Raw genomic sequence first — 26,190 nt, forward strand, 5'->3', positions numbered from 1 at the left:
GTGTAGATAATTGATATTGTGTGTGTGTGTACACCTTCTGTTAATGCATTTTATTTATTTGAATGAATAAATTAATTGAATTTTGGGATGATGCAGTGAGGGGGGTGTACCACAAATATGTTTTCAGTAGTTCATGCATCTCTTGAAACATCTCTTGAAAACTTTAAAATATAAATAACAAAAGGAGAGCAATGGCAGTTGCCTAATGAACAAGAAATATGCTTCTTGCTCGTAATTAAGCAAATGAACTGTTTTGCCCCAACACAGAATCCCCCAGAGCCTTACAAGAGCATTTATTTAATATTTATTTACACTGTTTCTATACCACTTAATATATAAAAAAAAATCTCTAAGCAAGTACAGAAAACTAAAACAACAACAGACCTAAACAACATCAAGTCTTACAAAAATGTTACTTTCATACAAAATTACTAATAAGTATAAACCAATATCAATTCCTTCTCCTCCTGAAATACCTTCCCTCTCGGCCTGCCAGCTCTCATCCAGGATTCTACCCACCATCCCTGGCTCTCACCTAGGGCCCAAACAGTTTCACAGCTCACAAACGTCTCGGAAAGAGGATGATTCTGTTGATATCACCCGAGTCTTTCACTCTAGGCTTGCTTTTTATGGTCAAGCCCAAGGTGAATAGAGCTTCCTCCAGCTGCCCACAGCTGTATCCCACTCAGCAGTCAGTTACACTCTCCACATCCAGTTCCACATACAGCAGGTTTGGAAAGTTTCCCTGGGGTCCAGAGAATGACACCCCTCCACTCATAGTTCTTTTAATAGCCTCTGACACCTTCTCCTCTTTCTGCCAGCATGAAACTCAGAAGAAAATCTGGCCACAATAAAAACAGAGTTGGATGCACTTAAGCTTGTAAATTTTGTTGCATTGTGGCCTCTGGACAGAAAAGAGTTTCTGAAGAAAAACCTTTATAAACACACACACACACACACACACACACACACACACAAGCATCACCCTAAAAGGTGCTCTGCCATCCCTTGCTGTCAGTAGAGGATATGGGGAAAATTCAGACCTTGAATTTTCCTAGACAGGTCAAGATGAAACCACATGTACATGTGATCTTAACATGTGTAATCTTCACATTACACACACATTTATTTCACCATATATACATTAGGTTTCCAATACATATACATTTGGCAATGCACACTCATGCAAGAACTTTACACGTTATAATGTACACAAATATATGTGTGCATTCTCTTTTCCTCTACAGGCTTTTATATCTGGAAAAAGAAAACACTATGTGTGACATTACCCAGTAACCATTTCCTAAATAATTTGCCAAATCCAGATTAACAGCTGCTTTATTAGTGTGAGACATTTTGTGCTACTGCATTTATTAAAAGGACATTAAGAACTGATTTCCAAACCAGTGAGACAGTAGGATCCTGTTTCAGGTTTGCAAACATAAAAATAAAGAGTTAATTTTCATTTTCTTTTACCCACAGGTCTACCCACGGATAGCGCCTGCCTTTTGGCACTACCTGCGGGTAGAAGTGAGTAGCGGGCATTTGAATGCTCCCACATCTATACGTTATGCTTGATTAGTCCTTATTGAAATCTAATTTGTCCATTATTCAAATTATATAGCTGTCATTTTTGCTGCCATTTGCTTTGTATGTAGTTTTGTACTAATTTCATACTATTTTGTCTCCAGTCTAATTACTAACCCAATTCACAAGGACACAGTTCTCGCCATATGAAAGATAACACAACATTTCTTAAGATCTGTCTAAGTATAGGTTACGCCATACATCGTGGAATAGCTGTCACCCCTTTCTGAACACACTTTGACATTCATAAGAATTTAGTTTTGAAAGATTGTTATTACGCAGCTTTCACAACTCAACTTGACATCGTTTTCCCCCCTTTTGTCCCTCAGGAGCAGGAGCAGCTCAGCTACTCCTCCACAAGGTCAAAGGCTCCAAGTGTTATCGTCACAGGCCTCAAACCCGCCACCAAGTACATATTTCATATCAGAGCCAGGACTGCAACAGGATACAGCGGCTATAGCCAGAAGTTTGAATTTGAAACTGGAGACGAAAGTAAGTCTTAATCAAAGACACAGAATTGTGGCATGTGTGACAGAAGTGGCAGGCGTTTGACATAGCTAGGCACTGGGTATATTAGGTCTAAATTACATTATAAACACATTGGGAGATATACATAGATCGATCACTTTTAATGTACTGTATTTTTCTGTGTATAAGACGACCCCATGTATAAGATGACCCCTATTTTTTGAACCCCGATTTAAGAAATCAATATGGTACATTGTTTCAAAACAAAACCTGACCTCAGAATACTCTCCATCTTTCTGCAGTTTTTCTTCAGCTTTTACTTTTGAAGTTCCTAAGAGATTCACAATTGTTCTTTAGCTTGTCCTGAAATAAATGCTTGCAAAAGTTCATGCTTTTTGTAAGATTTTGATCTGAACTCTAATGAAAACTAATAGGGCACTGATACAGTGCCTATTGCTTTCATGGCCTTTCCTTCCCCCACCCTATGGGCTCCGTTACTTACTTTGGGAAAAAGCATGGGAAGGTTGGGGTGGCAGGCACGCCCAGGCCACAGGGAAATGGGATTTGAACTACCAGTCCCAGAATCCCTAGCAGGAAACTGATGAACTTGTATACAGGGGCGTAGCTAGCTGCTCTGGCACCTGGAGTGGCAGAGGCGGGGCAATCTGTGACGATCCGCGCACAGGGGCACCATGGCGAGCCGCTCACAGGGACAGCACAGCGAGCTGCCCATTGAGTCTGCCTGGCGAACGCAAGCCCCACGCTGCCATTTAAGGCAGCATGGGGCCCGAGCCACCATGTCACTCCCAGGAGAGATGTGTGGCTTGGGCGCACTGCAGGCCAGGCCCGTGGTAAGTCCCCCCCACCCCACGCGGTTTGCCATTTTGTCACCCCCTCAGGGATGACACCAGAGGTGGACTGCATCCCCACCACCACCCTTCCTACACCCCAGCTTGTATATCAAGGAGGGATATAGACTGGTGCCCACAAGTGCACCAGTATAGGTTTGAAATGCAATTACCCACCATTGTTGCATGTTCTTAGAACATCCTACATCCTCTCAGCATTTCACCTAAGAATTACGTAATGAAAACCAAGGTGTGTGTGATGTTCTGGTGTTTTTGTATTTGTATATACATGTAAATATACATGTAAACAGAGTGATGTTGCCTAATGGTAAATATAATACTTTATTTAAGGTAATGCTAGAGGGGGAGGGGAGAGAGTGAGTGAGTTGCTGTGTTGTTGGTGAGTGATGATTGGCTGAGGGTTTGAATACGAGTGTGATACAGCTGAGTGACAGCTGCAGTTTGGGGAGAGTTGGAGTTAGGTGTTCAGGAGTATGGTGGGGATAAAATCATAAATCAGTTGTATTACACTACATGCCTCTTTCTTGGCTACATGGGAGGTGAGATGATCAGTTTACAGTGATCTGTGGTGGTAGCATGAGTAAAAGGTGTATTTAGTAGAAAGACTCAGCTCATAGCTGTACATGATACATTTATGCAAGCCATAAACACAATCAAGGAAAGTAATTGAATGCAGAATTTTGGCCTGAAGTGACAATAGAAAGTTTTAGCTTTCATTTCATTGTAGTCATTAAGCTGTGTTAGTAGAATCATAGAATAGAACAGCTAAAAAACACCAGTGTATTTAAACTTTGGGCTTTGAAAACATTTGTGATGCAAATAGTTTTTTGTGAAGGGTTCCTAGCTCTTGTTACTGCCTCTGTAAGACATTCTGAGTTTTATTCATGCTGCACTGCAAACTGAAATGGGAAATATTTAGAGTGGTTACAGGAATGCAAGAGTTGTCTTGCTTCATTAGCTCAAGACCCATGTAGTCCAGCATTTTCTCTCCAGTGCTGACAATTGGAGGTCCCTAAGAACCTTAGGGCACAAGGAGAAGGGGACGACAGAGAATGAGATGGTTGGATGGTGTTCTTGAAGCTACTAGCATGAGTTTGATCAAACTGCGGGAGGCAGTGGAGGACAGAAGTGCCTGGCGTGCTCTGGTCCATGGGGTCACGAAGAGTCGGACACGACTAAACGACTAAACAACAACAAGAACCTTATATGCTGCTATACATGAAGCCTAACCCTTCTATCTCCAGCATTTGAGCATCAGATTTCTGTGCAGGAAAATCATGTGTACTCCATCTATGTGCTATTCACTATAACTGATGCTGGGTTTCCAACAGATATAAGCATTAATAAATAAATAAAAGTACAGAGAGATATCTTTATAGGATGTTTTGGCTCCCGAACGCACAAACCCGGAAGTGAGTGTTCTGGTTTGCAAACATTCTTTGGAATCTGAATGTCCAACGGGACTTCTGCGGCTTCCAATTGGCTGCAGGAGCTTCCTGCAGCCAATCAGAAGCAATGCTTTGGTTTTCAAACGTACTTCCGGAATGGATTCTGTTCAACTTCCAAGGTACGACTGTATCTCACTTGTAACATGCAATGATATGTATCTTGCTAAAGGTTTACCTGTCACATACATCTCTGCATTGGCTTCTATTTCCCCAAACAAATCACGCTACATGATGATTTTAGATAGTTCCTATGGTAAAAACGATGAACTTTCAGTGATCAGTTAGCAGAGTCAGATTTGAATGTTTGGAAAGCTTTTCACATCATCATTAGTGTGCAATTGTGACTCACCGCAGCAGCACTGGGCTAAAATAATTTAGTTGAGCATGTTTGAACTAATACTCAATAGTTCATATTGTTATGTACTGAAGTTCTCACCCTGGGCCAGCAGGGGGATACTGTAGATAGTTCAGGTCCACATATGCAAATAAGGGATCGAAAGTGATGTTCAGTGATTGGATAGTTACAGAAAGTTGTTACAGTTACGTTGTACTAGAGCTCTATATAAGCAGGCTGGCTGAACCCTTCAGTTCAGTTCTGTTCTGGCCTGCGAATAAACAAGAGCTGTTTGAAGAATCGCTGTGTCGTCTGATATGTTCACCCACAACTTAACACTGGCGACAGCCCGGTGCAGACTGATAACATTAAGCAATCCTATGCATGACTTCTCAGAAGTAAGTCGCACCGTGTTCAATAAAATATACTCCTAGATAAATGTGCACACGATTTCAGCCAAAGGCTGAAATCCTATGCTCACTCATATAGAAGTAAGCCCTATTGACAGTGGACCTTACTTCAAAATTAACTTGCATAGCACTGTATTGTAATTCATTTGCATCTCTGGTAAATGGCCCTTTGTTTTTCTTCCCCACACTAAACAGAACCAGTAGGTCATAATATTTCTGCAAAATGGAAGAGATGTGAATACTTACTTTCTACATATAGATTAGTTTTTTAAAGGATATAAAGTTATATGATTTTTAAAATGTTACAATAATGTTAAACGAGGGATAGCTCAATTGGTAGAACATGAGACTCTTAATCTCAGGGTTGTGGGTTTGAGCCCCACTTTGGGTGAAAGATCCCTGCCTTGCAGGGGGTTGGACTAGATGACCCTCATGGCCCCTTCCAACTCTACTATGATTCTGTGAAATGTGCTGATTAACCCATGCTCAAAAGAACAGATATCAAAGTACAATATTTAGTGTAAAGAGGTATGTTCCACTTTTTTAAAAAAAAACAACCCAGGGCATCATACAATGTAGTAAAAACCATAACATATTAATAAAATACAGATACCATAGCAATCACTTAATCTGTACAAAAAGTCAAGAAGAGGTATAGGAATGGATTTTTTAAAAAACAAAAACAAATCTCAAACTGTTTTCTAAAAGCCCATATGCCCCTTAGTGAGTGACTTCTGTGATATTTTTCCTGGTTTGTTAGAAGGAATGCAATCTCTACTACTTTAATTATTTGAGATAAAATTAGATAAATACGAGAAGCACCCAGAAATTTTGGAATGGTTATTATTGGTGATACATGAAGCAGAAAGAGGACTTGGCTGACGCTGCAGGAGTAATAAGAATAGTTAATTAATCAAAGAGGATGTAGTTTTATATTACATGAGGACTCATAGATGTACAGTGGTGCCCCGCAAGACGAATGCCTCGCAAAACGAAAAACTTGCTAGATGAAAGGGTTTTTCGGTTTTCGCGTTGCTTCGCTAGACGAATTTCCCTATGGGCTTGCTTCGCAAGACGAAAACGTCTTGCGAGTTTGTTCGCTTTTTTCTTAAAGCCGCTTGAAGAGGCGCAGTTGCAACGGACCGTGCTTCGCAAGACAAAAAACATCGCAAGACGAAAAGACTCGCGGAACGAATTCATTTCATCTTGCGAGGCACCACTGTAGTAGTGCATAAAATATATTTTGAAATCGCCTCTAATCAGTAATAAGCTTACAGGGCTAACTAGGAAATAGCCCCTGATAAAATCTCATTTTACTAAACTAGTGAGATTAGGCCTGGACTGACTTTGCCCAGCCAAAATTCCAGAGGTTACAGGAGGGGGTGGGGTCTGAAAACTCTCCTGGATATTGGGAGTGGGAGAGACACATTCCAGTGGGGGAATCAGACTTTCATGGTGAAGAATTAGATAGCTTAGAATGAAAAGATTTTTTTAAATGCTCCAGACAGCTAGGCAGCATGATTCCCGCCACACATTTTCAAAGTGTGGCTGAAAGTGTTCCTGGGAATGATGCTACAAGATGATGTAGAGTCGTTTCCAGGAGCACTGTGTGGGGAGAAAAGCTTGTTGCCCTCATGGCAGGGTAATGGTATTGGTGGCTTCACTCAGCCCTAAGTGAGATGTCTACCAAGTGATCAGAATATGTGTGAAAATTGGCCATAAAGGTGGGTTGTGGCTGAATGAATGGGCAAGGTTGCTTCCTGGTTGGATTTGGCGGATTCTTCTCCCCCACCTCCGTTCCATGAGACTCATGCTTCTAGCCTGGCTTCTCTAACTCCAATCTGCTATTTCATTGTATTTCATGATTAAGGCTTTTCCCAAAAACTGCCAGATTTTCAGATTTTTCAGTTCATTCATGCCTTTCCTCTCTCCTGCAATACCAGTTTCAACATTTGCATTGATAAATTCCTAGAAAAAAAGCAAACTTTATGTGATTATAGATGAGCTTGCATCAGTATTATTGCCAATGGACAAGAGCATATGTGTGCATCTGAAAAGACTGCACAAAAAGAACATTGATGCAATCATAATATCACATCAAGATCACATCAAGCTTATTGTTTGTAATGTTTTATCAATACACACATTGGTAGCTCAAGAGGAAGGAAATTGTTTTAATTGTGAATTGGGGGGGGGGTTCACTGTTTATGTGAAATGCCCAACAGACTTAGCTGAATGAGCAGTATGCAAATGAAATAAATGAGTAAAATGAACTGAATGAATTGAAAGCCATAGTAAGCAGCACATGCTCCGATTCCCTAAATAGAAACTGTCCTTGTGAAAATGGGATTACAGAGAGTGGCACACAGAAAAATGAATTTTCCAGAATAATAATCTGGGATTTCTAACAGCATTCATGGCAGTTGTGCAGGTCTGTCACTCATCTCTACATGCCTTTATTCATTCTTTGTTTCCAGCTTGTAAACATGGCAGATTTACCCTATTGCTCCATTGAGAGCTGTTTTTAGGCATGAAAACACATCTGAGATGAGAGTGGGGATTAAAGTTGTTACAAAAGTACTGATGAGTAACTAAAACTGTGTGTATATATACAGTTCATGGAAAAGAAAGATTTGGGAGATTGAGGTTCTCTTCTAGATAAAAGGTACAGGTTCTCCAGTCTCCCTCTCAGCTTTCTTACCATGAGTCTTCTGTCCTCGCTAACAAAAGAATTCAGAGCAAGAAAGCAAAAACACAGATTTAGGATATACAGCTCTCTCATTTGCTTGTAGACATATGATGGAATGCGTCCATTAGATGATAGAAATGTATTCCTTTCTAGTCAAACCTTTTCCATATATTATTCTGTTCTCACAACTTTTTTCATCAGCCTTTACTCTGAAGACCACAGAAGCGGGTCACAAAGAGTCAAGTGTTTTAGAAATCCAAAACACCCATATCTCATGAGATAGACTATGGCAGCAGTATTCCATTATAATCACTGAAACTATGAGCAAAGAGATCAGCTGACTGAAGGGGCCAACATACATATTGTATTGATGTTCTTAGTATGTGTTTAACACAACAAATCACCCATGAATAACAAGTTGGTTAAAAGGGCATAAGGATCTGAAATAATGAGTAGGCATGTGTGGGAAATGAAAACGAAGTTGACTGATCAAAAGCATATTTGAGAAGTCAGGAAATGAAATATAATATTGCACATACTTTTTAGGTTTGATAACTTAGTAGTGGAGCAACAATTTGATGAATATGATCTTTTTGGTCCTGTAGGAGTTAGGTATAATAAACAATTCTCGGTCATTGAACATTATGTGGTCCTGGAAATTTTAGTCAACAACATATGGAGCACTAGATAGCTTCTGTACTTAAAAAAAACCACAAACCTATAGAGTATCATCACACCATGTAGGGATATGAAAACATTTTGTGTTTACAAAAAACCTGGAACATAAACAATTGCTATGGAGACTTCATTGCTTGCCATGCCATCATTTTGATTCTCTGGAATCAAACAGACACCTTGCAAATTATTTTCATGATTCTTCCTCATGTATTTCTCATTATATTTAAGATTGTCCATATATTCAGCAGGATTTTACAGTATATCTAAAATGAGAATTAAAGGTTACTTCATCAGAACCTTGGTACATGCTTTTAAAAAGCTCATTTTTCTTTCTGTTGTTTTTAATCCCTTTTGTATCTATCTAAAATGTTGACAGTTAATTCCTATCCATTAGAGCTCCAGTCCCTGCAGTTTGTACCTATATGTCTTACAACTGCTCCCTTTTATCTGTCCAGCTGTCTTTCTGTCACTTTCCTATCTTTCACTCTGCTGGAGGGTCTGCTGGCTGATAGATGTCAAATTGCAATAACTAAAGCATGTAGCTTGCAGACAAAATTGAGCTGGTAATAGGGTGCCAGCTCACAGATGGCTGAATGCTCAACCTGCTAAAGAAAAATACTTGCACCCTTTAAATTAAGTTCAAGTCACCTTTTTTCATGCTGTACAGTAAAAATAGGAGACATCCACTCCTTTTGAAAAAGGAAAAGAACTGCTGACTCCTGGCTGTGTGTGGACTGATTACATAGTAATTCAGTACTGGTCCCGGTGTATATTTTCTCACTGCTGGAGATGTACATGATTTTTCAGTCTAAGGTTCGATATTAAAGAGAAGCTAGTTATACCCATTGATGTTACTAAAATGAGGAAATGTTTAAAAGCCACGCTTGTGACTTGTGTGTGCAGTTCTGGTCAGCTCACCGCAAAAATGCTATTGTAGAGTTGGAAAATGTTCAGAAAATGGAACCAGAGTGGAACAATTCCCCTGTGAAGAAAGGTTACATTTGGGGATTTCTAGTTTAAAGAAAATATGTGCAAGAGGAGACATGATAGAGGTGTATAAAATTGTGCATGTTGTGAAGGTAGGGAGAAGGTAGGGAGAGAAAAGTTTTTTTCTCTGTCTCTTAACGCTTGAATTTGTGGACACCCAATTAAGTTGAATGTTGGAAGACAGACAAAAGGAAGTACCTCCTTACACAGCACAGTTATGCTATTGAACTTTCTCCCACAAGAGGCAGTGATGGCTGTTATGTACTGAAGTTCTCACCCTGGGCCACCAGGGGGATACTGTAGATAGTTATGCAAATAAGGGATCGAAAGTGACGTTCAGTGATTGGATAGTTTTAGAAAATTGTTACAGTTACGTTGTACTGGAGCTCTATATAAGCAGGCTGACTGAACCCTTCAGTTCAGTTCTGTTCTGGCCTGTGAATAAACAAGAGCTGTTTGAAGAATCGCTGTGTCGTCTGATATGTTCACCTACAACTTAACAATGGCCGCCAACTTGGATGGCTTTAAATGAGAATTATTATTATTATCAATTTCATTTCCATACTGCTTTATATTTTTAAGGAAAAAAATCTCAAGCGGTTTACAACCTACATCAAAACACCAAACAAAACAATTCAAAGCAAGCATAATTAACAGGAAGCTAAATTATTATCTTAAAGATTTCGAAATAAAACCTTAATAAAGGTAGTCAAATATAAAATGCACATTTAAAACAGCATCAGTAGCAAGAATATAAATCTTTATCGCAATCATAGAACATATCAGCTGCTGTTGCTGTCATTCCTGCTAATGGTGGTTCATGGTGGGTGGTGGCTGTAGAAGCCAGGCTCAATGACCTGGGTTTGCTCTAAGAGATAGCCAAGATAGTCTCTGGGTTCTTCAGCAGCCTAAGATTTTATAGCCAGAGTCAGTTGGGGCCCTGACCTTCCAGGCCAGGTGGAAAAGGCCTGCAAGACAGGAAGCAGGTCTTCCATGACATGCAGCCAAGAATTATGCTTCTAACTACCAGTTGCTGTTTGTGAGCTTCCCACAGGTTAGCAACTGTGAGAATGGGATGCTGAACTAGATGGGCCATTGGCCCAATCAGCAGGCTTTTATAAATAGTTGTAAATAATGAGTTTTTAAATTAAATAATGTTAACCCAGACAGAAAATGGAAACAATTCTGTTTATATTCCACTGTTTATATCATCGAGGAAAGAGTCTTCGGTAGGGTGTCTGCTTTGCATGCAGAAAGTTCCAGGTTCAGTTCCCAGCATCTCAGAGCTGGGAGTATCTCCTGTCTGGAACCCTGGAGAGGCACTACCAGTCACAGCAGATATTACTGAGCTATATGGGCCTATGGTCTGACTCACCTTAAGACAGCTTTCTATGTTCCAATCCACAATGATATTCCCCTCTGTGCTAGCTCCTTTGTCCTTGGTGTGATTGTAGTTTAGGAATCAAACTGGTGACATTTGCATGTGTTATTTCAATTAGAAAAAAGCTCCTAATATACAGTGGTACCTCTGGATGCAAACGGGATCCGTTCCAGAGCCCCGTTCGCATCCTGAAGCAAATGCAACCTGCGTCTGCATGCGCGCGGGTCGCAATTTGCCGCTTCCGCGCATGCGCGTGACGTCATTTTGAGCGTCTGCACATGCAAGAGCGGCAAAACCCAGAAGTAACGCACTCCGTTACTTCCAGGTCGCCACGGAGCATAACCTGAAAACGCTCAACCTGAAGCACATTTAACCTGAGGTATGACTGCACTCCTTTTTTAAAAAAAAAAAAAGATATTTATTGGGAATTTAAAGTTACAGAAAAGAGAAAAGAAAGAAAAGCAAACAAAAAAGAAATTAAACAATACAAATCAATACAAAGAGAATAAAAAGTACCAAACATACCATACACCAAAATCAAAAACAAGAACAAAAAAATTAATTTAAAAACAAATCCAATATTCCCATACCCTTATCTTCATTAACGTATTTCCTCGACCTCCTCACACCTCCCTTTTTTGTATTCTAATTATTAATTATCTCAGCAAATCCTTTCCATCTTTCACTGTATTCTGTCCTTTAGTTGTCTTAATTTATTTTAGCCTTATCTTACCATAAAAAACCCTAAAACTTAAAAACTTATTTATACATAACTCCTTATAACATTTCTACTAAAGCCTAATAGTTTCATTCCAAGATTTTCCTAACAGTCGTTAATTTTGCAATATTTCTCTAAATGAATTTTTAAACTTTCTGCCAATCTTCATCCACCGTCTCTTCTTCCTGGTCTCGGGTTCTGTCAGTCCTTTCTATCTGTTCCATCTAGTCCATCAACCTGGTGATCTTATGTCCGAGGCTCTTAACTCTTTTCCATGTCCCTTCTGCAGATCTTCTTCATAATTGTACCTACACTTTACTTTGTCTTCTGCTGGTCTTGTTCTTAATTTCCTTCCTTTGTCTCTGAGGAGTAGATCTCGGGGGAACAACCTAAGAGTGTCTTTATCCCTTCTCGGCCGGTCAGCCCGTTCTCCATGTTTAGCACTAAAATCCAAAAAATATTCCAAAACATACTTCAATGCCCCTCCAAAGTTGAGTGCCTCGACCACTCCAATCTCCTCCTGGCCCAAAACCAAATCCCAAAGGTCAGAGCATCCCTGCAAAGGAGGATCTGACCAACTTGCAATCTCCAGTCCCAACAGGACTCCGTCTCTCCAAGTCTGCCTCACTCCAGATTCAGTCCTCAGAAACAACAGCTTATGCTCCTGCAAGGCCGCATCTCTCTCAACTTGTATTACTTGAGGTTCAACAACAACCTCCTCCTTTGTCTTCTCCACAACTTGCCCTGTCAGGGCAGATTCCTGGGTCAGTTGTTGAGCAGGTTCTATATCAGTGGTCACTGTTTGACCGAAATTATCAATTGCAGTAGTCATCAAATCCATCTTCGCATGAAGCTGCTCCAACAAAGTACTTGTCCTGCACAAAGCAGACACTAAGGTTTCCTGTGTCAACATTCTTATCCAAGGTCAGAGCCTGTTTCTCACGCTCTCTAATCTCTACAGCTGTAGAGTTCCCCAGGTCCACTCCAACAACAGTTCAGAAGCTCCCTTAGAGGAAACAATTTCTATTTGTATCCATCCTTTTACAAGCAGATCCAGCAACAAAATTGCTTTTGTTTGTCAAATCTTTGTTCCTTTTTACTGCAAAAGGAAACATTGGAATCAATATGTTTCTCTTATTTAAGTATCTGTCAACATGCGTTATTATTCACAGTCAATGAACTTTCCCCAAACGTCTATCTTTAACAGCCCGTTCCCAGGTTCAAGATGATAGAAATTTATCTTTCTTTACTCCCTCTCCTGCAGGCTTGAACAATTTAAGATTTCCCCCTCTTCTCCTGCTTCCAAGGACTTTCCAGACTTTAGTTTGCGATGTCTTTGCTTCAAACTGTTTACAAAAGCGGAAGGCGGACTTCCTGTTTAGACCTTCCCGCTCCGGTGCCAAATTACGAAGTTTAATAATCCAATTTTCCGTTCTACTCACGGGTACTTGTTTAGAGTCCAATTGTCCACAGGAAAAAAGTCAGCGCTCTCCGACAACAGCAATGCGGCTTCACTCCGTGAAAAGAGCAATCAATTCGAAGCACCGCGCTGCTTACCCCACGTCGCTCCGGATCCCCGTAGTCGGGTTTCCCCGCGAGTAGGGGAGGCGCTAAAGGTGCCAGCCGAATCCCAGGTCCACAGGCTTCTTTCGCCTGTGGTTTTTGATGGGTCTCCGCCTCGCTGTGGCGGTCCAGACCCTGATTTTCACGGAGCGGGTTCCTCCAGTTCAGAGGAAGCCCGCCATTGCCGGTGGCGCTAACCCGGAAGTCCGACTACTCCTAATGATCCAGACCCGTAGGCAGTTAGTTGCCTGATAGCTTATAAAGTTCATTTGTCCCTGCCTTGGGATCCAGTCTTGTTTAGCCTTTCAGTACTGTAAACTAGGCATCTGAAAAAAATAAATGCTCAGGAAGTACATTTCTACATAAGTCACACAATATTGCTTCCAATGCTACCATTCTATAAGCCTATGAATAATTTGCATTTAAGCTTGCACTTGCTTAGCAAAAATTGCAGCTTATGCTGTCACCCTGAATTCTTGGTCACAAATGGCTTTTGAAGACACCCAGAGTATGTTGGTCTATGTGAGAACAAAAGTCAGTAGTTCCACTGGACACCTGAAGCTAATGGATTTGCATTTGTCTGGACTCGGATTTTGAGCATCTTTTTTTGTATCCATTGACTTTGATAATCAAGTCAAACCTCTTCTTGTGCTGATCTTATCTATAGAGAGCTGCATCTTCTAGATGATGGCAATGTGCACTCCGCTGCTATTTCCCTTCCTTTTTATTGCTTCAGAACATCTTTTTGCTTTATTTAAAGCACCTATTGGTAGTTCAAAGATTGCGTTCGATATTTGAACTGCATTCCTAGGAACTGTGTTATTACATGCATAGTTACTTGTGTGGCATCATATTTTCTTAGGTTGAATTTTTCTAAGCAATTGGGACACTAAGGAGCAGAACATGATGTGAAGTGTAAAATTGCTTCAGAATAGCTAGCTATTTGGTATTTGGGGGATTAGTTATTTAGCATTTCATAAAAAGCTTCAGCTCCCCACTTATTCTGCAGTCACTTCACCACTTCACATGCTTGACTTGTCTGTGAATAGTTTATGACAAAAGACATGAAATGCACTATTGTCATTTGCTGTCATCACATACCAGGAAACTATTGCCAGGAATATAATTACAGTGTGCATTGCAAATTGGGCAGAATTACCACCGCTTTTATTTTCATTTTATTTTAAACTGATCTTGCTAAATTCAGTGGAAATTAAAAGCTACAGGCAGAATTTTTAAAAATCGAGGGCAAAACTAGACACTATGCCATTCAATTAGTAATTGCATGAATGGTTTGTTAAAAGCAAATTGCAGGCTTAGGAAGAAGTGGTCCAAATAGGAAACCTGGGGTCTTTAAGCCTTTGATACCTCCCCTCTGTGGGCCCAATTTTGTATTATGCCTCCTGCGACTCCTTTTTGCATTGTAAAAAAAGGCTCCCCTTGGAGGAACTCAAGACATCTTACAATGAAAAAATGAAAACAAGGCAACAAGTAATATTAAGCAAAGTTACACACAAATCCATTACAAAACATAACTTCAGAGCCAAAACTGAGACCACAGAAAAACCTCCTTAGTGAAGAATTAATTAAACAATAATATAGTGTTTTCGGGGAGCAGAAAAACACTAATAAAGTGGAGGACAACTGAAAAAACTGTGGTAAGGAGTTCCACATTCTGGTTGCCACAGCAGAAAACACCTGGTCCTCCAATTAACCTTGGATTCTACTATCATATTTTGATTGCCTTCATTAGCTTTGCCATTATCAATCGGTGAAACATAGTGACTCAGATTGAGAGAATGCTGAATTTTGAAATGGGTTACAGGATCAAATATCTGTATGAATAACAGGGCTCATTGGATCACTAGCTGTGATGCTCACAGGATTGTTATAAGGATAAATGCAGTTGCATGATGGGGTGGCACCGGACCCCCCATTGATGCTGCTTACTGGGAGGTAGAGGGGTGGGGTGGGATGGTTGACAAGGTCAGTGTGGTGCAAATACCCCACCATGCTATCTGCTAGTAATGTAGACCCAAATGCTGAATATGTGGTAAATGATATGTAGATAATGTTTCAGTCCTAAAAAATGCTGGTTATATATAGCTATTACAATATTGCTTTCCGAAATTAGACAAGAAAACAAAACCCCATTACCTCTATCCTGCCCTCGGCATCACGCCACTGTCATTTTACTCCAAAAGCAAATGTTATTGTTCTGTTTTTGCTGAAACACCAATCAAATCATAGCAATTGCCATTATTAACAACAGATGCATTTGGCTGGTAGAGTAATGTAATTTCTTCTAAATAAAACCATTATTCAGAGATTTACTCCTGTGCGTTTCTGTTTCAGCTTCAGATATGGCAGCAGAACAGGGGCAGATTCTTGTCATTGCCACAGCGGCTGTTGGAGGATTCACGCTCCTAGTCATCCTCACTCTGTTCTTCCTCATTACTGGAAGGTAATTAACATTGGCATTGTAACTCATTTTCATTGAGGGCAATATTTATTTGATATTTTGTTTTTTACATTTATACCCTGCCTTTTCAAGAAAAAAAATGTCCAAAATGTATCTGTGTTTGACCTAACAAGTCCCAATGTTGTGCCAATGCTGGGGAAACTGGGCTCCTTGGAAGGGCAGTTAGGTTTAATGGCCCCATCTGCATTTGACATTTAAAGCCATATCGTACTACTTTAAGTAGCCATAGCTTCCCTCAGAGAATCCTGAGGACTGTGGTTTGCTAAGGGTGCTGAGAGTGTTTAGGAGACCCACTCCTATTCCCTTCAGAGAGCTACAATTTACAGAGTTACCTAGGAAGTGGGATTGACTGTTAAACCACTCTTATAATTGTAACTCCTCTAACAACTCTTAACTCTCTTAACACACTACAGTTCCCAAGATTCTCTGGGAGAAGCCATGACTGTTTAAAGTGGTATGATACAGCTTTAATTGTATAGTGAAAATGGGGCCGGAAGTATAAACCACTCTTGACTGCTCTGTATCTCATTTCACCATCTTCACATAATCTGAAAATGTTTAGACTATTCCTTAGTCTGAGTGACAAAAGAACGTGATGAGCAAAGGTGTCCTCTTGTGTTGGGTTTTATAGATGTAACATTTTTAGCCGTTTTGAATTTATGGTGGGAAAAACCATCTCTCCCTCCATTATTTCCAGTAAAATAAATAAATACATTTGGAGGGAAACTTGCCTCCTTATCAAAGCATGATTTATGACTTAGCACTTTGAAATGTTACCACTTATTATTTTTATGAACTTCTTCAAAATATATAATGCCATACTCTCCAACATTTCTCTGATGAAAATAGGGTCATCCTATTCCATAATAACAATTTTATTATTTATACCCTGCCCATCTGACTGGGTTGCCCCGGTCACTCTAGGCCATGGGTAAGCAAACTAAGGCCCAGGGGCTGGATCCGGACCAATCGCCTTCTAAATCTGGCCTGCAAACGGCCCAGGAATCAGCGTGTTTTAACATGAGTAGAATGTGTCCTTTTATTTAAAATGCATCTCTGGGTTATTTGTGGGGCCTGCCTGGTGTTTTAACATGAGTAGAATGTGTCCTTTTATTTAAAATGCATCTCTGGGTTATTTGTGGGGGATGGGAATTCGTTCATTCCACCACCACCCTTCAAAATATAGTCCGGCCCCCCGCAAGGTCTGAGGAACAGTGGACTGGCCCCTTGCTGAAAAAGTTTGCTGACCCTTTCTCTAGGCAGTTTCCAACATATATAAAAACATAATAAAACATTAAACATTAAAAATCTTCCCTATACGTTCACTTCCAATGTATTCTAAAAGTTGTATACAGTGGTACCTCGGTTTTCGAACATTTCCGTTGACGAACGTTTCAGAACACAAACGCTCTAAACCCGGAAGTAAATGCTTTGGTTTTCTAACGTTCCTTGGAAGTTGAACCAGAAACACAGCTTCCATATTGAGTTTTCCGTATTGAGATTTCCGTTTTGAGGCTTCTTTCTTGAGTTTTGGGTTTTCGAACGTTTCGGAACTCAAATGGTCTTCCAGAACGGATTACGTTCGAAAACTGAGGTACCACTGTCGTTACTTATCTCCTTGGCTCGGGGGTCACATAACTCCATACCCTCTGATGAAAACAGGGACGTCCAAGGAAAAGCGGGGTCAAATCAGAAACTGGGACAGCTTCTGTAAATCCGGGACTGTCCATGGAAAATCGGGACACTTGGAGGGTTTGTAATGCCTAGCTTTATTCAAATAATCATAGACTTGCCTCCACTGCAAGAGATGAATCCGCAACCTATTGTACTCTAAGGTACCCCAATTTATCTTATTTTTTCCAGCTACAGTGATAGGAAAAGATTAAATGAAAGCTGAGCATTGAAATGATCAGCATTGTAGGAAACAAAGTTTTCTGCTGTTAGATATCTGCTCTTAGAAACAGTGTTTTTATCAAGCAGAAACAGAATAAACTTGAAATTTTAGTAAATAAAATAAAAAACATTGCACAGTAGACCTGCTGGTATAATGGACATTTACCTTCCTCTTCTCTTCCTCACCCTGTACCAATCTGCTCTGGGGCACATTTGGTGGGAGGTACACAGGGGGTTGCAGGTGGGAAGAGAGGAAGATGAAATTCCATTGTGCAAGCAGAAGCCCGTTCCTCTTGCACACAGACACCATTGAATACAACTATAATGTAACACATGAGTGACAATAATTTTGGAAATTAGTATATTATCAGTGCACATAGAGAGTCTGAAGTCCTGTTTAGTGCACACTTAATAAATTGTTAGCTTTTCTATCTAGCATTGTAAGAATTACTGCACCACTTTCTGGTGAGCCCCATGTACAGATTTAATTCACATAACTAATTATGGTTCACTTTGCAGTTAAAATTATGGGTGTTAATGTTTTTAAAAGGCAATTGTGACAAATTACATCACAAGAGTGTCTGTAAATAGCTTTACTCACTGACATCAAATAAGACAGGATAAATGCAAACATTTCAAAGCCACAGACCTTTGAAATGATTTTGCTCAGCAAACAAATGACATTCTGAAGTGTGCTTCTCACTTTAGTGGAAAGAGAGAGTCATATTTTGATTTCTTCTTGTTTCATCACATTTATTAGATAACATTAAGAACGTTGGAAACTATTCTTTTAATGTATCCCTGTTGAATTACATTCTTTCAATTACATAAGATATGGATTCATTTTCTGAAGCTACGTAAATATCAGGATAAAGAGACAGGGCAATTCAGAACAAATATTCAACATGTTTTAGAATCTCAGGCAAATTTCAAAGTGGAAGATTGGGCTGGTATGCTACAGATGTGTTCTGATTCACCATTTAGAATTAGCAATTTGATGCAATGTTGAATCACAAGGCTGCTGATGAGTCTATTCATACTGAAGAGTCAGAAGGAAATATGCACCTGCATCTGTATTTGACTGAATGATTTACCTGCTAACAGCAAATCGGCATGCCAAGTTTTGAATGAATAAAAACCACAAAAATATTATGAGAGAATTAAAACTTAGGTTTGATCAGTATGAGATTTCTATATTGCTATGGGATTTTTCCGAGTTCAGTGAAGCTGTGCAACAAAGTGAAGCTCCTGTGATATGTGATGTTAGTGAATATTTTTGCTAGGGAAGGAATGAATCTCCCAGCAGCACAAGAATGTTCATAAAGCATCCAGATTGTCTGAAGAAAGTTAAAGCTCATTTTAGCAGGAAAAAGGAAAAAGGGAAGATGCTTGAATAGGTAAGGTAAAGGTAAAGGTACCCCTGCCCGAACGGGCCAGTCTTGACAGACTCTGGGGTTTGTGCGCCCATCTCACATCTATTGGCCGGGGGCCAGCGCTGTCCGAAGACACTTCCGGGTCACGTGGCCAGCGTGACAACGCTGCTCTGGCGAGCCAGAGCCGCACACGGAACGCCGTTTACCTTCCCGCTGGTAAGCGGTACCTATTTATCTACTTGCCCCCGGGGGTGCTTTCGAACTGCTAGGTGGGCAGGCGCTGGGACCGAGCAGCGGGAGCGCACCCCGCCGCGGGGATTCGAACCGCCGACCTCTCGATCGGCAAGCCCTAGGCGCTGAGGCTTTAGCCCACAGCGCCACATTGAATAGGTAAGGAAGGCTAAAAGAAGTAGAAATTTGATTGAGTGCAAGTCCAAGAACTCCAAAGGGACAGTTTGAGCCCAGCGGCGAAAATGGCTGTAAGAGGGGAAAACCTGAACCAAAAGACTGTGATGAAGTGGACAAAATGGATGAGAAGTAGAGGAAGGGACTGGCTAATGAAAAAACATTGGTAATGAATTAATGATCACAGGGGAATAAGGAAAGATGATTCTGGGAGCTATTGAGGGCACAGGAATCAATGAAAAAATTGAAGAGGAGGAGTGAAATTAAGAAAAGAAGGCTCTAAGAAGAACACTACAATTTTTATGAAGCTGTTCATAAATTTTTTGAAATGTGATACACCCTGAGTGACTAGGAAATGGCTGGATATAAACTGAAGAACTGAATACAAATATTCCTATCCTAGGGGCAAGAGGAGTAGATGCCATTGGGCTCATATGACTTGCAGCATCATTTTCCCATTTAGAACAGCAGGCCCATCAGAAACTGAGAAATACTTGGGTGGTAGAGCCAATCCTACCCCTGGAAGCTCCTGTTTTGGTAAAGGACAGATTTAGCCCCTTTTAGCTGTATTACAGCTTGCAGCCTAACCCCATCCTTGGTTTCATTTCTTATTCATGTGGAGCATCATCCCAGAGTGTGGTGGTTCCTAGTAACATTTTTTTTGCACAGATTTTTTCACACAGATGAGGAAAGTTTGTGTTCCCATTGTAGATACATTAAAAAAATACATATTCATTGATACCTAAGCCCTCTTCAGGTGTCCAATAATGAATATCTGTCGGGATTTCCAATAATGTATTGACTTAAGTATAGGATCCCTGGACAGTTAAGTCCAATCAGAGGCAACTATGGGGTGTATTGCTCATCTCACTTCAGGCCGAGGGAGCTGGCGTTTGTCCACAGACAGCTTTCCAGGTCATCAGGCCAGCATGGCCAAACCTTTACCTTTTTAATGTATTGAGTAGCCCCTGTATGTATGCATGCGTTAATGAATGAATATAAGGCCCCTTCTACTGATACAAGAACCCTGGTCCATCAAATCTCTTGTCGCTGTTAGTGGAGCTTTGTCCATTGTTGGGTCATTTTCAGAGTAACACCAATCACACATTTTCTAGATGTGTTGCTCATCCATGACTTGGTGCCTACAGGATGGTTCTTGCTAGAACATTCTCAGAAGTACCTTCATGAGTTTGGTTTTCACAGGTACTAAATAAATGGAAAGGGCTTCAGTACAGTTATTTATTACTAAGCATGCCATTATTTTATTTGGTTGCTGTTTTTCTAGCTGCCCTCTACAATTAATATGGCTTTTGTAAGTTCAGTTCATAAAAGAAAAATAATCAGCATGTAAATTCACTGTCATTTCTTCTGTGGTTTAAAAAAGTGAAATGGTGTTCATTTTCTTAAAGGTGCCAGTGGTATATAAAGGCAAAAATGAAGTCTGAAGAAAAACGAAGAGCTCATTTGCAAAATGGACATTGTAAGCAAAGCTATCGGTGATGTTTCATATTTAAATGATCATTGCATTTTTAATGTATTTTCACTTCTTATATCTGGCTGAAAGAGAGAAACATTCTATCCTTCCACGACTTATCATCTACGCACACCTCCTAATTTTTCTTGTGGCTTAAGTGTACACTTAAAGGTAAAGGGACCCCTGACCATTAGGTCCAGTTGTTGCCGACTCTGGGGTTGCCACACTCATCTCGCTTTATTGGCTGAGGGAGCCGGCGTTTGTCCGCAGACAGCTTCCGGGTCATGTGGCCAGCATGACTAAGTCGCTTCTGGCGAATCAGAGCAGCACACGAAAACGGCGTTTACCTTCCCGCCGGAGCGATACCTATTTATCTACTTGCACTTTGACATGCTTTTGAACTGCTAGGTTGGCAGGAGCAGGGACCGAACAACGGGAGCTCACCCCGTCACGGGGATTCGAACCGCTGACCTTCTGATCGGCAAGTCCTAGGCTCTGTGGTTTAACCCACAGCGCCACTCATGTCCCAAGTGTACAGTTAGAGCTCCACATAAAAAGGAGTACCTTCATGTTGAGGGAAACACCATGAACTCCACAAAAACTTTTCTTAACATTGAAGTGATTGGCTCCACCTAGAGATGGTAGAGAGATTCAGTTCAGCTCACATTTAAAGTCACATCTACCTAATTCACAAAACACAGCTACACTTTGAAATTTGAACTTCTCTGAATTTTGCAAAAGAAAATTCTAGCTAAGTAATGTGTACAAAAATGCATATAGTAGTAAAGTATGCATAAAAATAATGTATTCGTGAAAATAACATACAAAAATGCTTTATATTAGGGAAATTTGTGTTGCAAAAGTGTCTATATTAGGCAAAATCACATACAAACAATTGTATATTATTATGAGAAATTGAAATTTATAGATCCATCCATCCCTAGTTTCACTCCTGCTCAGACATGTTTATTATTACGACTAAATAATAAACATAGTAAAAAGTAGAATTTCAGCATAAGTTTTAAATAAACATTAAAATGGTCAAAGTAAAATATAACTATCAATATACTAATTAAATAGATTTAAAATATGTATCCAAGGATATATAAATTCTGTTAAAAGGTATTTTTTAAAATAGAATTTGACTATGAGCTGTGTCAATTTATGACTGTGTATGGAGCTGTGTGAACTTTTGCTTTCTTTGACTTATGGCTATTGCATAAAATCTAGCTACATTTCTAGTGACATAAGGATTCCATTTGGACAAGAGGCAACTTAAATTAGGGTTACCATATGAGTTGCAATGGGTTGCAATGAGAATCCAGACACAAAAGTTGTTGAGTTTTTGTTTGTCTTTGTTTGCTTTTTTTTAATCTCAACAACAACAATACTGAAGCTTTTTAGCTTCTTTTTGTAAATTTGCAAAAAAAAATCAGCACTTCCAGGTTGTTTTCCCAGACATAGGCAACTGACTTCCGAAAATTCCGCCAGGAGACCATTTTCAATGGAAGAATCCTGGCAAAGTCCAAGAAATTGCAGGCAGCCCTAACTTAAATAGAATTCCTCTGTTCTCCTTGGTACTTTCCGTACAAGGGGGGTCTGAGGGAAGTGTCTATGTCTCTAAAATGTCAAATTAATAAATACATCAAACCCTCCACTTAGAGATCAAAAGTGTACCACAAAGTGAGTCTTCCATTATATTTTTAAACCTATGTTATTCCAGGGTGCTTGTTTGAGGCTGTAGGGATAATTCCCCATCACCTCCTTAAACTTCAAAATAAATTCATTTTATCTGCGTTGAAAATGTTTTTGTTAATTTCCACCTGCTCTTCATTATGTGATTTTCTCTCAACTTTCTAACTTATGCCTGCCAGAAACCACATCACATTTATTTGCCAAAAATGAATGTTTATCCCTTTAGTTGTGATTTCATTCTCACTTCTAACATTTTCATAGTGAAATGATTTCCATAAAGGAAAAACAGAAATGGGTCACAAAGGAGACAAGAATTTCGAATGCAGTGTCATTTCTTCCACATATTTAAAGCGTGTAATATCAATGTAGCCTATACAAAAATTCAACATGAATCAATTTATCATTCTTCCTAACCACAAGCTCCGTGCTTCCGTGTTGTTCTCCCTAACAACAACAAAACAGTGAGATGGGATGGTTGAGAGGCAAGGTACAGCTAGTATACTTGGGGTAGATAAGAATAAGAACGTTGCTTTGAAAAAAAGAAATCTGAGGAGACAATAGAAAAACACTCCCATCAAGGACTGCATGTACACAAAGCCCTCCTATAAACACCATATAAATGTAATAAATAAATAAAATTAATCATAGAAAGGGGGACAGAGAGAGAAAAGACAAAAGCAACTTTGTGACCTTCTCACCATCCAACTCCTGGTGATTTGAGCTGAAGTGGCCTCTCCCCTCTAAACTGCCACTGCAGGACCACTTAAAAACCATCTTGCCAATCTGCCGTCATGCAGCCACTTTGAGGAAGTGAGAGAAGACAGAGCAACCTGTCAGATTACCTGATTGAAGAAAGCAGCATGAAAAGAGCAGGAGACAGCATATATTCAGCTGTCAATTAGACTGTGAAATGTATGGGAGGCGCCTGCTGCAAATAAAAGTTTTGAACTGCTGTATTTTTACTGTACATCACTTCAGACACTTTTTAAGTGGAAAGGCAATTAATGCAGAATATAAATAACTGATAATAATAAATATGAGGAGGAAGCCGGCTCCTGAGGGGCTAGCTTCTCGCCCTATCCCCCTTCAACAAAGAAGAAAAGGAACTATCTCAGACAGCACTGGAAGGCATGCATACTGTGTGGGTGTGGTATGTGTGGGTGTGGGTGTAAGGAAGGGAGGTTTTGGAATGTACATAGTACTCTTATGCACTAGAGCACTATATTTCTATATTTATCAAATTTATAGCTAGTCCTTCCTCCTAAAGGCGCCTAGGACGGCATATTGCTTAAGTTAACAACTGGCATATTGCTTAACTTACAAGGAAGGGAGGTTTAAACCACTTCCCTTTCTCCAACAATTGCCTCAAGGGAGAATGGAATCTGAGTCCCCACCCAGTGGGTACATGGTAGGCAGAGACATTCTCCTGACTCTCCAGCAAATAAGTTGCTGTTGCTTGCTAGGCAGATGAGAGGGGTGAAGAAAGTGGTGGAAAGGGCAGTGCTGTGCAAACACAGTGGCAGGACCGGCTTGATTGCCTCCACCTGTATGTTTGGACTAAACTGCCCTTCTTGCCCCAATAAGTAGCAGTTCAGCTGCTAGTAGGACATGTAAGTCCCTACCCCCTTCCCACTGTCTGCTAAGGGGTGGGGGCAGTACAATAGTGGTCTTTTATGTACTTAATAACATCAAGTTTTATCCGTAAATACAGTAGTCACAGAACGTTTGAGTTAAAGTCTTTTTTTTATAAGAAGGTTCTGTTAAAATTAGTTGGCAATTAGTAAATGTTCTTAGATGTATATGAAGGAAGCGGAATCTGGAATTAGATTTACTGTTACGATTATTAACTACTTCTTAATACTCCCATTTGATTTGATTTATTTTTCCTGTGTGTGTGTTGCCTGAATTATTTCTGTCTAAAGCAAAAACAATATTTCTGGTTTTACAGTGCGATTCCCAGGAACTAAAACATACATTGATCCAGACACGTATGAAGACCCATCACTTGCTGTTCATGAGTTTGCTAAGGAGATAGATCCATCACGAATTCGTATTGAGAGAGTAATTGGGGCAGGTAAAAATTCATCACACTTAATTTCCAAGTATAACTAATAAATACTCTTTTTAATACAGATAAGCTGATCATCTCCATCAAGACCTGTATGGGGAATCTAATGCTGTATAATGCTGTATAAAAAAGGAATGTAGTTTTCTAATAGGTGAAGATACTTCAAAGTATCTTCTCAAAGTATCTACTCAAATCATTACACATATTTAGCCACATGAATTAATTGATTGATTGGTTGGTTGGTTGGTTGGTTAGTTGGTTGGTCTTGTTGGTCTTGTAAGAGAAGGAAATAGGTTCTGATCTAGAACCTTACCATGCCTGAATTGCTTTTGCTTCTTCCTGGGGCTGATAGAACTCAATGGGTATTATTATGTTTTGCTTCCCAGCCATCTGTATTTGTATAGGCTGCCCAGTAACATGTGCCATCTCAGCTCTGTTGTTTTATATGGAATTTACCCACTAGGTCACTTCCTCTGAATTGTATTTTTATGACTGTTTGATTGTGTTTGTCCACACGTATATATGTTCCTCTATGTGTAGGCCAGAAATCATATTTGGAACAATCTCTTGGCTTACTTTTTCCAAGAGAGATTTCGTAGAATATTAAACTTTTTTTATAAATAAGATTTATATTTCATTTTTCTGCACTAAAAAGGTAATAAATGCAACCTTATTTTTATTTGAATGGAAATTACTATTTGGAATAGAATTAATTCAAAATTCTATGCCTTAATTTCCTTATTTTATGGCCTTCTAGTAAGCAGCACAAGAATAGTACAGGTCAGTACAGTTCTTCAAACAAAATTGTTGCAGTTTGTTATTAAGGCAAGTCGAGACCATGAACTAAAGGGAAGTTCTCTTTCTGCACATAACTGTTTCATTATGGGGAAGCATTGCTTCTTTTCTCTTGCCTCTCAATGACACCTGCTACTCGTCTGTCGTGGTTTCATTCCAACAATGAACTATTAAAATTAGGCTGTGGGAGGGGGAAGTCCTCCCATAAATATGAGATTATTACTAATTCTCTGTAAGGTTCTGCAGTGGTCTACCCTTCCCCATAATCCCTCCTCTTCTTTCTGACGGGCAGGGCAGTTGTGGCTTATTTATGTACAAGTAAAAGTCGTAATTTCCACTTGTGGATGGAGGTGGCACAACAGAATTTTAGACAGGATTTGTGTTAATTTGTTTAGGAATGCTAGAATGTTTTTCTTATTAGCACAGCTTACTTACTTAGCTAAACCTTTATTAGGCTTTACAACTGGTTTTTTGTGTGTGGACGGCTATTCTTAATAATGCAGTTTTCACCATCTGTACTTTTCTGTATTTGATTTGCCTCTCAGCTCACAATTTATAATAACCCCAGCCACAACTGTGATGTATGTTGTCTTCTTCTATATTTAAAAACACAGTCTTAAGTTGAAATTCTGTTACTGCTTGAGTATCTACAAACAACTTATTTTTAGCAAAGGGAATTAATAACTACACTATAATAGAAAATGTCCACCAACAGAGGTGTTGTTTACCTCAGGAATTAATATAGTGGTGTTTTATAGCTGTATCAGCTAATTATATTTCTGATAATGTGAATCCTTTTGCTCCTTTTGGACTGCGAAGACTGATTAAAGAAGAGGTAGCAGTGATGAAAAAAATCATAAGAAAAAAAGAATT

The 26,190-nt window shown here is 39.7% G+C and overlaps 1 protein-coding gene across 5 annotated transcripts in view; it reads left to right on the forward strand.

Moving 5' to 3' along the window:
• EPHA6 (EPH receptor A6) overlaps nucleotides 1–26,190 on the forward strand; it is a 356,395-nt gene that overhangs the window by 242,716 nt on the left and 87,489 nt on the right. For 4 of the 5 annotated variants that reach the window (XR_014218859.1, XR_014218860.1, XM_082219716.1 and 1 more), the window contains exons 7-11: nucleotides 1,483–1,530; nucleotides 1,917–2,079; nucleotides 15,488–15,596; nucleotides 20,695–20,765; nucleotides 24,403–24,528. Coding sequence is in view for 3 of the 5 variants with exons in the window: in XM_082219716.1 (XP_082075842.1) it covers nucleotides 1,483–1,530; nucleotides 1,917–2,079; nucleotides 15,488–15,596; nucleotides 20,695–20,765; nucleotides 24,403–24,528 (517 nt within the window). In the remaining 2 variants the exon portion in view is untranslated. The remainder of the gene's footprint in view (nucleotides 1–1,482; nucleotides 1,531–1,916; nucleotides 2,080–15,487; nucleotides 15,597–20,694; nucleotides 20,766–24,402; nucleotides 24,529–26,190) is intronic. The other variant, XM_082219717.1, reaches the window with a different exon arrangement.

This window comes from Podarcis vaucheri (assembly GCF_965113315.1).
Source record: "Podarcis vaucheri genome assembly, chromosome: 4".
Classification (NCBI taxonomy): Eukaryota; Metazoa; Chordata; class Lepidosauria; order Squamata; family Lacertidae; genus Podarcis; species Podarcis vaucheri.